Here is a 10,777-nt window from a genome sequence, read left to right as displayed (position 1 = left end):
TAGCAAAGATTACAGACAACTATCAATTCCAGAATAGTTCACCCCTTCAAAGAAACTCTGTGCCCAATAAGCACTCTTCTAACTATGGCAGTCTAGCCAAACAGCCAGTTTCTGGATCAGAAACTGTCAAGAGCAGTGGTTCTCAACCTTCCTGATGCATTGACCCTTTAATATAGTTCTTAATGTGGTGACCCCCCCATCATAAAATTATTTTCATTGCTACTTCAAAACTGTAATTTTGCTACTGTTATGACTCATAATGTAAATATCTGATGAGACCCCAAAGGGGTTTCAACCATACGTTTAAAACCACAGGTTGAAAATCTATGAAGTGAATTCCAGGACAGCTCATACTACACAGAGAGACCTTATCTCAAAGAACAAAACAAAACCCTTATTGCTCGATGGGCTTGGTGGTGCACACCTGTAATCCCAGCACTTGAGAGACTCAAGCAGGACTACCACCAGTTGGAGGCTGCAAAGCCAATACCAGGCTATCTAGGATTACATAGTTGGATTTTCTCAAAAATAACATTGGTTTGAACAGATGGCTCCGGATTAAGAGTACATTGTGCTCTTGAAGGTCTGTGTTCGAGTTCATTCCCAGTACGTATGTCAGGAGGCTCAGGCCTGAAACTCAGGTCCAGGGCATTGGCCTATGCCACCTCTTGAGTCTGCACCACCCACAGACACATACACATAATTGAAAAACAAAAACAAGTCTTCAAAAATAACAACGAAGCAAAACCAAAGCTTGTTAAACCCATGACGGTGTTCTCTTGTTTTCTAAGATTTATATTCAGGGCTTTTGTATTTCTTTCGTGAATCGTTTTGAGTTGATGTTATATACAGTGCCCAGCACTTTTTACGATTCCCCTGGCTTTTTGCTCAAAGAGAAAGGATGGGAAGATTACCAAAGGCTTCAGTCCCCTGTCCCTAGATTTCAGGAAATATTTTCCTTTCCGGGATGGATTGGGGGTTTGGGCGGGGTGGGGTGGGGGAGGTGAGGGGATGGTGTGTGTGTGTGTGTGTGTGTGTGTGAGAGAGAGAGAGAGAGAGAGAGAGAGAGAGAGAGAGAGAGAGAGAGAGAGAGAGAGAGAGAGAGAGAGAGAGAGAGAGAGAGAGAGAGTGGGGGTGGGGAAATTCTTTCTTGGGCGCTCTCCACAGTACTACAACTCCCAGCAGGCACCGCGCGGGCCAGCCTGTCACGGAGGGGAAAACCTGGGCTGCCGTTGGTTCTAAGGCAGAGCGGGGCCAGAGAGACTCTGGTTCCTGGACTCGCTCCCACTAACCGAGTCTCACTATTTTGGCCCCTGCGAAGGCCCACAGTCAATCCCTGGCCTGAGGCTGGTGGGTCTTCCCACCTCGTTGTTCCGGGTTTCTTTTTAGTTTCCCGCGGGAACCGACTCTTGAAGAGAACCAACCGCGGCCAAGAGTTTTTGCAGCCTGGCCAACCAGAGGCGCGGTGGGCGGTGGCGGGACAGAGTGTTGATCCTGAGAGTCCGCTGGCTGCTACCTGGAGGGGCGTCCGGCGCCCAAGTGGGCATCCTCCTTCTGGCGTGAGGCATTGGCGGGACCAGCATCACCCATCAGAAGACCTCTTCGTTTAACGGGGCTCAACCTCGGCGACAATGTCCAGCCAGATCATGTCAGCCCTACCCCAAACATCTTCTAGTAGCCTGGACTTGTGGAGGGAAAAGAATGTCCGGCTCGTTGAACAGGCTAGGGTAAGATGGTTGCTGGGACCCTCGCCCTGTATCCTCAAGATCTCAGAAAGCGGGTTTACAGTAATTTCATCCTAGCCTAGGAGCAGAACTTGATCTCTATTCAAAAAACCCGACGTGACTGGAAAATGTGTCCCTCCCTTGTCTACTACGAGGGAGGACTGATTCGCGGCTTCCTAATTTCAGAAGCTGACTGGGGATTCTCGGCTGTCTCTGAGGCGACAGCAGTTGGCTCAAGACACACTGGAAGGGTTTAGGGAGCTCCTCTTCACTTTGCAAGGTAAGAAAGAGCGTCCAGGAGGCTCATTTCCTCTCCTCAGCAGCCAAAAAGATCAGCTTCTTTTACGTGCTTCTGGGATTGTGGTGTTTATTCTGAGTGTTAGGAAGTCCTGTTTTGTCTGGTGTTCTGTATTGTACAGATGATGAAAGATAGGTCACTCCAAGATGAACTTTAGGCCCTTTGCAGCAGGGAGGTCCAGCCTCTGATGGACTGAGCCTTGAACACAGCCGTGCAAAGGCGTTATTTGTTGACTGTTCATTAAAGTTACGTTTTGGGTAAAATGAGTTCCTCCATACCAAAGCCACTGATCTAGTTTGTATGCTCTTCCAAAGGAAAGCCTCACACCCTTGCCAGTTTAGTCCTTATTGTGCACTGTTTACAGTGCCCAATAATGCCAGGTGTGCTATGGCTTCCCCCAATAAGGCTTTATCTTTACCATCATATGGAATCAGGTCCCCAGCACTGTGTATACCTGGACTGGCACAGATGGTGGACACAGGCCTGAGGCTGCATCATGCAGGCTGCTCAGTCTTTGTGACCAAAGTCATGCAAAGGCTGTAAATCTCTCTCAGAGAAACAGCTCTGTAGATAACAGGAAGCAATCACTGTTTTCTGCAGTGACTTCTTCAAGATCTAAATACTTCTAGACAGCAACTACTTTATTCTGATGTTTACCCTAGATACAGTGATTCTACCATCTTTCCTCTATACTGTTTAAAGCACTGAAGAGACAAGGAATGGAATTATCTTTCATAAGTGAATTCCCCCTCACCTTACACACACACACACACACACACAGCAACATTTCAAGGAGGAATTTTCAGATTTCGAGAACTTTTTGTTCTTTCCAAGTTGTCTGAGCAACCATCTTGGTTGGAGTAGGGTTGATCTCTGGGTTGTTAACTATTTGGGCTCCATTTCATGGGACAGCTTGTGAGACCAGCATCTGTTGCTCCAGGGCTCCCTGCCGCTGTTCCTGCTCTCCCCTTGGAGCTGAGTGTCATCTGTAATTACATAATCCTGAGGACTAGCCTGGCCCAGGGTTTCCCTGAAGACCTTACCCAGGATGTTCAAAGGGGCCTAGAGAGAGGTAAGGCCTCCCACACTCCTGGCAGTTCCAGTCTGGATTTCGGGGTGAGGCTGGGGCGGGGGGTGGGGGGTGAGAGGCACAAACCCTCCACTGAGACAGACGTCCTTTTCTAGTCCCCTGTGTGTTCCTCAGACCAGGTGTATTGCTGTAATCTTTGAGATTTTAAAGAAAGGAAAAGCCAGAGAGTATGGGGAGATGAGAGAAGGATGTGTATGTGATTTACAGTGCTGGAGACCCAGAGTCAGCTGGAGCCCAAGTCACAGCAGGGACTCCAGGAGCTGTGGCACTCTGTGCTCTCTGCCTCCTCCCTCCTGCCGGAGCTGCTACCTGCCTTACACTGCCTGGCCAGCCTTCAAGCTATCCTGTGGATGAGTACTGACCACCTGGAGGACCTGGCCTTGCTGTTGCAAACCCTGAGTGGCAGCCAGGTAACCAGCGAAGTGCAGATGAACATGCCTGTCCTTCTCTCTTCCCCATAGCTGCAGTATTTTACCTAGGGTTTTAGACATGCTAGGCAAGCACTCTACCACTGAGAGACATTTTCTGTCCCCTTCTGCTCACTTTTTAAGAAAATTTATTTTTATGTGTATAAGTGTTTGACTTAGACGTATATATGTGTACTATGCTCATGCCTGGTACCCATGGAGGTGAGAAGAGGTGGTCAGACCCCCTGGAGCTGGAGTTACAGATAGTTGTGAGACACCAAGTAGATGCTGGGTCCTCTGTAAGAACAAATGCTCTCAACTACTGAGCTATCTCTCCAGTCACCACCCCTGCCCCCTTCTCTCCACACACTCTGTTTTGGAGACATAGCCTTAGCTCTCAAGGTAGAGCATGCTGGATTCAAACTCAGAAAGATACACCAGCCTCTGCCCCCTGAGTGCTGGGATTAGAGAAGTGCACCTCTGTGACAGGTCGCCAACTTCTTTTTTGAGACAGGCTTACTGTGTACCCAGGCTGCAAATTGAACTGCAGCTCTTCTTTCCTCAGCCTCTCCAGTGCTGAGATTTACACCCAGCTCTCAACTCTCATTGCTATTTAATTGGAGATAGATAGAACCTTAATAAGTTGTCCGGTCTAGCCCTGAACTTACTCTGTAGCCAAGACTACTTTGTAGCTCAGGTTCAAGATTTTGGACCTGTGATCCTTCTTGCCTTAGCTTCTAGAGCAGTGGTTCTCAACCTGTGGGTTGTGACCTCTTTGAGCCCTGGATGACACTTTCACAGGGTCGCCTAAGACCATCAGAAACACAGATATTAACATCATGATTCATAACAATAGCACAATTGCAGGTATAAAGTAGCAGTGAAATAATTTTATGGTGTGTATGTGTGTGGGGGGCGTCACCCCGGCACCAGGAACTGCATTAAAGGGTCCCAGCATTAGGAAGATTGAGAACCACTGCTATAGAGGCTGAGTCACCATGGTAACAGGCCTGTACCACCATTCTTAGCATACAGCACCATTATATGCTGGGAAGGTTGCTATGATGGTTGGCAAAACAACAACAAACCAAAAACAAAGAAGCAAAGCCAGTATTTTTGAGTGACCTTCCTCTGGTTAGCTTCTCATTGGGGGATTTTCAAAATAGCTTAATAAATCCAAGTCAGTATAAAGCTCTTGTGACTGCTAAAGCTACCTCCCAGCCTCAAGTCCTCTCATAATAACCCATTCCTTGTCCCATGTTCACCTGGACATATGAGTGACAGGGGACTTCAGTCAGCACTTCTAGGATTTTTCTTCCTGTCCACATCATTGCTCCATAGTTATCTTTCTCTTATAATGGGGGAACAGTAATCAGAAGGACTTTTGGGCTCAAAGACTGGGTGGGATAGACTGACAGGAGAAGATGGGATGCTTAGAGGATTAGAACCTCTGACTGTTCTCTCTCTCCAGACTGAGACCTCTGAGGATCTGCTAATACTGCTAAAATCCTGGAGCCCTTCCGCTGAGAAGTCAGATGCCCCATTGATTCTGCAGGATGCTGAGGATCTGAGGGATGTCCTTTTGACTACACTTGCCTACCGCCAAGGTCTAGCATCCCTTCTTTCCCTAAGGGGGTCCTCTAGGCTTATGCTCTCTGTATCTCCATGGAGTTCCTCTAGGTTCTTGTTTCCCATCATGCTTCCTGCCTTACAAGCTTTCCTAATCCTATATACCATAATTGCCCCCAGGTCTCCAGGAGCTAATCACAGGGAGCCTACCCCGAGCACTGAACAGGCTGCATGAAGCAGCCTCAGGCGTGTGTCCACCATCTGTGTTAGTCCAGGTGTACACAGCACTGGGGACCTGTTTCCGTAAGATGGTAAAGATAAAGCCTTAGGCATGGGGAAGCCATAGCATCGGCATCATGCCTTTGAGGGTAGCTGAGGCCTGCATCTTTCTATTTCATACAGGGAAATCCACAGAGAGCATTGCTCTACTTGACTGCAGCCTTGAAGGTGGGTACAACCTGTGCCCTTCCGCTTCTGGAGGCTTCTAGAATATATCGGCAACTAGGAGACACTGCAGCAGAGCTGGAGAGTTTAGAGTTGCTGGTTGAGGTGAGGAGCTTCCAGGTAGGGACACCTTGTGGAGGACTGCTCATGTGCTTGTGTTGGGGTGACTTGTCAAGACAGAAGCACACAGTCTGGCAGTGGTGGCACACGCCTTTAATTCCAGCACACAGGAGGCAGAGACAGGGGGATCTCTGTGAGTTTGAGGCTAGCCTGGTCTACAGAGCTAGTTCCAGGGCAGGTTCCAAAGCTCCACAGAGAAACGCTGTCTCGAAAAACCAACCAACCAACCAACCAAACAAACAAATAAAAAACCCCAAAAACAAACAAGTACACAGATGTATGGTTCTCAAAGACTTAAATTTTTTCTGTTCTTTTTTAGGCCTTGAGTGCCACTCATAGTTCAACGCTCAAACTTCATATTGAGGTAGAATTGCTACTTCCACAACCTGACCCAGCCTCTCCTCTGCATTGTGGCACACAGAGCCAGGCCAAGCGCCTGCTAGCAAGTCGGTGTCTACAGACAGGGAGGTGAGTCTCCCTACGCTGAACCCCTCTTCCTCTCTTTTGCTGGGCATGTGATTCTCTCTAAAATTTTATTTATTTTTGGAATGTGTGGTATACCTGTGTGGCAGGGTTGAAGGAGATTCCACTTGGCTATTTTGGGGTGTGTGAAAGCTAGAGATCGATGTTAGGTATCTTCTTCTATTGTTATCTACTGTAATTTTTGAGACAGGATCTCTCAGTGAACCTGGAGCTCACTAGTTTTGGCTAGACTGACTGGCCAGTGAAGCCGTGTGATTTGCCTATCCCTTACTCCTCTCTCACCCCCCAATGCTGCGATTAAAAATGATGTATTGTAGTCTGGTGGTGGCAGTGCATGCCTTTAATCTCAACACTTGGGAGGCAGAGTCAAGTGAAATTTTGAGTTCAAGGCCAGCCTGGTTTACAGAGTGAGTTCCAGGACAATAGGTTTTACAGAGAAACCCTGCCTCAGAAACAAACAAACAAAATGTATTGCTGTACTGCTTTGTTTTTGTTTGTTTTGTTTTATTTTGTTTCTCAAGACAGTGTCTCCCTGTGTAGCTTTGGAGCCTGTCCTGGAGTCTGTAGATCAGGTTGGCATCAAACTCACGGCAATTCTCCTGCCTCTGCCTCCTGAGTGCTAGGATTAAAGGCATGCACCACCATCACCTGGCTGTACTGTTTTTTTTTTTTTACAAGAGTATTGGAGCTCTAAATTTATCGTGTTTGCATAACAAGCACTTTTTATCATCCTCAACCACATTCCCAGAACCCATTTTTCTCTTGTGTGATTGCTTATTCCTGTGATTGAAGCATTTAGCTTCCTGCCTTTAAAGTGGGACCTTAATGGAGAAGTCATCATCCTGATAGTAACGTCTTCTATTTGAAATGCTGAAGTGTCCTCACCCATCCATCCTGAAAATGGATAGATCCATAGTGAGCCATGGTTGGCGCTCCTAAACCTGCTCCCTGCTTTACACTTCAGGGCCAAGGGCATCCCTCCATTAGCCAAGAGAGTATTCTCACTGGAACCTTTATGGGGGGACAGGGTCGTTGGTGAAGTGAAACTCAAAGGGCTGACTGACTTTCCAGGGCAGAAGATGCTGCGGAACATTACTTGGACCTGCTAGCTATGTTGCTGGGTGGCTCAGAACCAAGGGTAGGTGTGTCTTAAGGTTCTCTGTAGTTGAGTGGGTGGTTTGGGACCTCCCCTGCCTTCATTGGTCTTCCTGGGGGACAAATTCTCTCTTTGTGGTACTGGAGCCTGGTGGTAAGCTCAGGGATGGTGGCTCATGCCACTTCAAGACACTGCCCCCCTTTTCTCCACCGCAGTCCTCCCCACCCACCTCTTCTCCAGGGCCTTGTATACCAGAGTTGTGTCTGGAGGCCGCAGCAGCGCTGATCCAGGCAGGCCGAGCCCCAGATGCTTTGACTGTATGCGAGGAGCTGCTCAGCCGAACCTCATCTCTTCTTCCTAAGATGTCCTTGTGGAAAAATGTCAGAAAAAGAACCAAAGAACTGCCATACTGCCCAATCTGGGTCTCTGCCACCCACCTGCTTCAGGGCCAGGCTTGGTCACAACTAAAGGCTAGAAAAGAAGCACTCAGTGAGTTTAGCCAGTGAGTCCAGGAAGACAGAGCACTGGGGAGGTGTGGGAGAATGGCTTTCTGATCGAGACCTTGGTTGGCGGACTTTATTCTTAGTAGTTACCGTAGTTTCTGAGGCCAACTTTTTATTCCTGCCACTTATATCCCATGTCAGGTGTCTTGAGCTGCTCTTTCGGGCCCTGCCTGAGGACAAAGAACAAGGTGATTTAATTTTTATTTTATTTTGGTGTTTTGAGACAAGGTTTTTCTGTAGCTTTTGGAGGATGTCCTGGAACTTGCTCAGTAGACCAGACTGGCAGAGATCTACCTGTCTCTGCCTCCTGAGTGCTGGAATTAAAGGTGTGTGCCACTACCACCCGTCTGTGATTTATTTTAAAAAGAAATTTCTCTTTTGCTTTCTTTATTTTTATAAAACATGTTCTCATATAGACCAGGCTGACCTTAAGCTGACTATTTTAGTCAAGGATAACCTTAGATTCTAGTTCCTCCTGCCTCTACTCCCAATTACTAGTAATATAGATGTTTGCCACCATTCCTGCCTCTAATTTAGATTGTCAATTTTTCTTAACTCCTGAAAGTGGTGTGTGGGTTCCTTTTCCATTGCACCTCAATCCACCAGACTGGGATACTTCAGGGGACATGCTGGGGTATGGTAGCACATACCTTTAATTCTAGCACTCCCAACAGGTAGATCTCTGATTTTGAGGCCATCCTGATTTATATAGTAAGTTCTGACTATGTGGTGAGACTTTGTCACCAAAAAAAAAAAAAAAAAAAAAAAAAAAAAAAAAAATTAGGGAAGACAGGAGGAGGATGGGGACTTGGGTGTTTGGTGACTGTGTCTGGAATGACGGGAAGGTGCTTGCTGACTTTGGTGGTGATTTCTAGGGGCAGGCTCCAACTGTGAGCAGAAGTGTCAGCCTGATGTGGCACTGAAACACCTTCAAGTAGCTGCTCTGCTTAGTCGTGGGCTGGAATGGGTAGCCAGTGGCCAGGATACCAAAGCCTTAAGTGACTTTCTCCTTAGTGTGCAGATATGCCCAGGTATGTACATTCGCATGACGTTGGCTTTGTACAGAAGGGTGGTATTTGGACAGAAATGTAAGGATGATATTCCCAGATAGGAAGATTGAATAGGGTATGTTGTATATACCTAGGAGGTACCCATGTGTACATATGCAAACAAACATGTATGCAAGGCTCCTAAGAGTTCCCTGGTCTCCCTGTTGTCTTCAGACAAAAATGCAGACTATGTGGGGATGGTTTTGTAGGAACAGGGCTAGTTGAACACTTTGTACTGGGCATGGTTATGGAATAATTTAGTTTTGGTTTTTATGTGTGTGTATAGACAAGATGCGTCCTCTTTCTAGGTCTAAAGCTTTATCAGATTCTAAGTCTTTGTACTTTGGGGTGGGGTTATAGGCAACAGAGATGGTTCCTTTTACCTGCTTCAGACTCTGAAAAGATTGGAACGGAGGAATGAGGCCACTGCTTTCTGGAGGGAGACCCAAAATCAACTGCAACAGGGAGAAACCATCTGGTAAGGTTTAGTCTTCCTGGCATGGGGCTGGGGGACAATTGGAATCCTGTAGTGGGGGTGATGAGGGACATACGGAAGGATGTCAAACCTATGTCTATCTTTCACGCTTAGGCATTGCCATTCTTTTTCAGGTCTCTTCCACTGTACTTAGAAACCTGTTTGAGCTGGATCCATCCCCCTAACTGTGAAGCTTTCCTCAAGGAATTTGGAACATCTCTGCTAGAAGTCTCATGAATGACCTGTAGCTTCCTTGTTTCCAGGAGCTTGAGCTAGGGCCCCTATGGACCATCTCCATGGGGAGGGTTTTTTTCTGCTTGTCCTCTGGATAATATGGCTGGAGCTGATTGTTCCTAAGTAACTCCTCCACTGATGAGGTTGGTGGTCTTGTGAATCTTGGCCTACTTACTGCCAGTCTAGTTCTAAAATGGTTCCATGGACAAATCATTGATTTTGGTTATGACACTTTTTTTTCTTTTTCTTTTCTTTGTGTGTGTGTGTGTGTGTGTGTGTGTATATATATATGTATATATATATATATATATATATATATATATATAGTAAAATCTCATATTTATCTCTTATCTGCTTACTACACAGGGTTGAATGGGAAAGCTCATGGCAGACTAGTTGGTGTTGGTTATTTACAATGCTGTTTGTTCAACATCCATCTTCCAGACCTTCCCTGCCTCCTAGGTCTCCTCTTCCCTCCCACCTTCCTTTTGGAAGGTTGGATTCTGGGGACTGAACTCCAAATTCTCACATATAAGTCTACAGTCCCTATCCCTCACCCAGGCCCCACCATCTATCTTAAGAGCTCGAGGTGTGAGTATGAGGAAAAGCCTACATTTATCCTTCTGAGGAAGCAGTGACATAGTCCTTTTAAAATTACTATTAAAACTTTATTTACTTATTTTTAATCATGTGTGTGTATGCCATCCATATGTGTGTGGGTGCCAGTGGAAGCCAGAGGCGTTGGGTCCCTCAGAAGTATTATTACAGGAGATTGTGAACCATCTGACATGGGTGCTGGGTATCCAGCCTGTGTTCTCTTCAAGAGCAATTGCACTCTCTTCACCACTGAGCCATCTCTAGCTCTGTTATTTGGAAGCATAGCTAATAGCTCAAGAATCTGCTAGGTGACAAAGTTAGTCCGGAGAATGTTCTTGACAGGCCTCTTGACAGGAAGAGTGGTACACAGCTTTAATCCCAGCACGCAGGTGGCAGAGGCAGGTGGAGTTTGTAGCCAGCCTGGTCTATATAGTGAGTTCCTGGACAGCCAGGGCTATGCAGAGAGGCTCTGTCTCAAAATAATAATAATAAAATAAAAACAAAAATGAAAGAGAGAGGTGTTTCTTAGAGTAGCTCCATCTCTAGAAACAAACTGTCCCATATCAATCTGTGTGGGTAGGAGGTGAAGGGTGAATTGAATCAGGATGCCACTTGGAGCTAGTAGTCTAATGATTTCAATGAGAGCCAATTAATTGTCTTTTGGGACCCAAGGACCTTAAGTTACAGC

The 10,777-nt window shown here is 46.6% G+C and overlaps 1 protein-coding gene across 2 annotated transcripts; it reads left to right on the top strand.

The window, feature by feature from the left end:
• Window positions 1–1,321: 1,321 nt before the first annotated feature.
• On the top strand, window positions 1,322–10,178 carry Fancg (FA complementation group G). 2 transcript variants are annotated; one of them, XM_051187619.1, is made up of 14 exons: window positions 1,322–1,727; window positions 1,911–2,004; window positions 2,963–3,094; window positions 3,320–3,522; window positions 4,991–5,126; window positions 5,269–5,399; window positions 5,491–5,637; window positions 5,972–6,120; window positions 7,207–7,273; window positions 7,447–7,733; window positions 7,876–7,922; window positions 8,610–8,765; window positions 9,144–9,261; window positions 9,393–10,178. In XM_051187619.1, the coding sequence occupies exons 1-14, from the start codon at window positions 1,632–1,634 to the stop codon at window positions 9,493–9,495; spliced, it is 1,866 nt and encodes a 621-aa protein (XP_051043576.1). In that variant the 5' UTR covers window positions 1,322–1,631; the 3' UTR covers window positions 9,496–10,178. The 2 variants fall into 2 exon arrangements, 1 of the variants encoding a protein (XP_051043576.1); XR_007834730.1 differs by lacking the exon at window positions 9,393–10,178 and having other exon boundaries at window positions 7,447–7,720.
• The last annotated feature ends 599 nt before the right edge of the window (window positions 10,179–10,777 follow it).

Source organism: Phodopus roborovskii, unplaced genomic scaffold (genome assembly GCF_943737965.1).
Source record: "Phodopus roborovskii unplaced genomic scaffold, PHOROB, whole genome shotgun sequence".
Classification (NCBI taxonomy): Eukaryota; Metazoa; Chordata; class Mammalia; order Rodentia; family Cricetidae; genus Phodopus; species Phodopus roborovskii.
The sequence above is the reverse complement of the archived record's forward strand: the minus strand, read 5'-3'. Positions and strand labels throughout refer to the sequence as shown.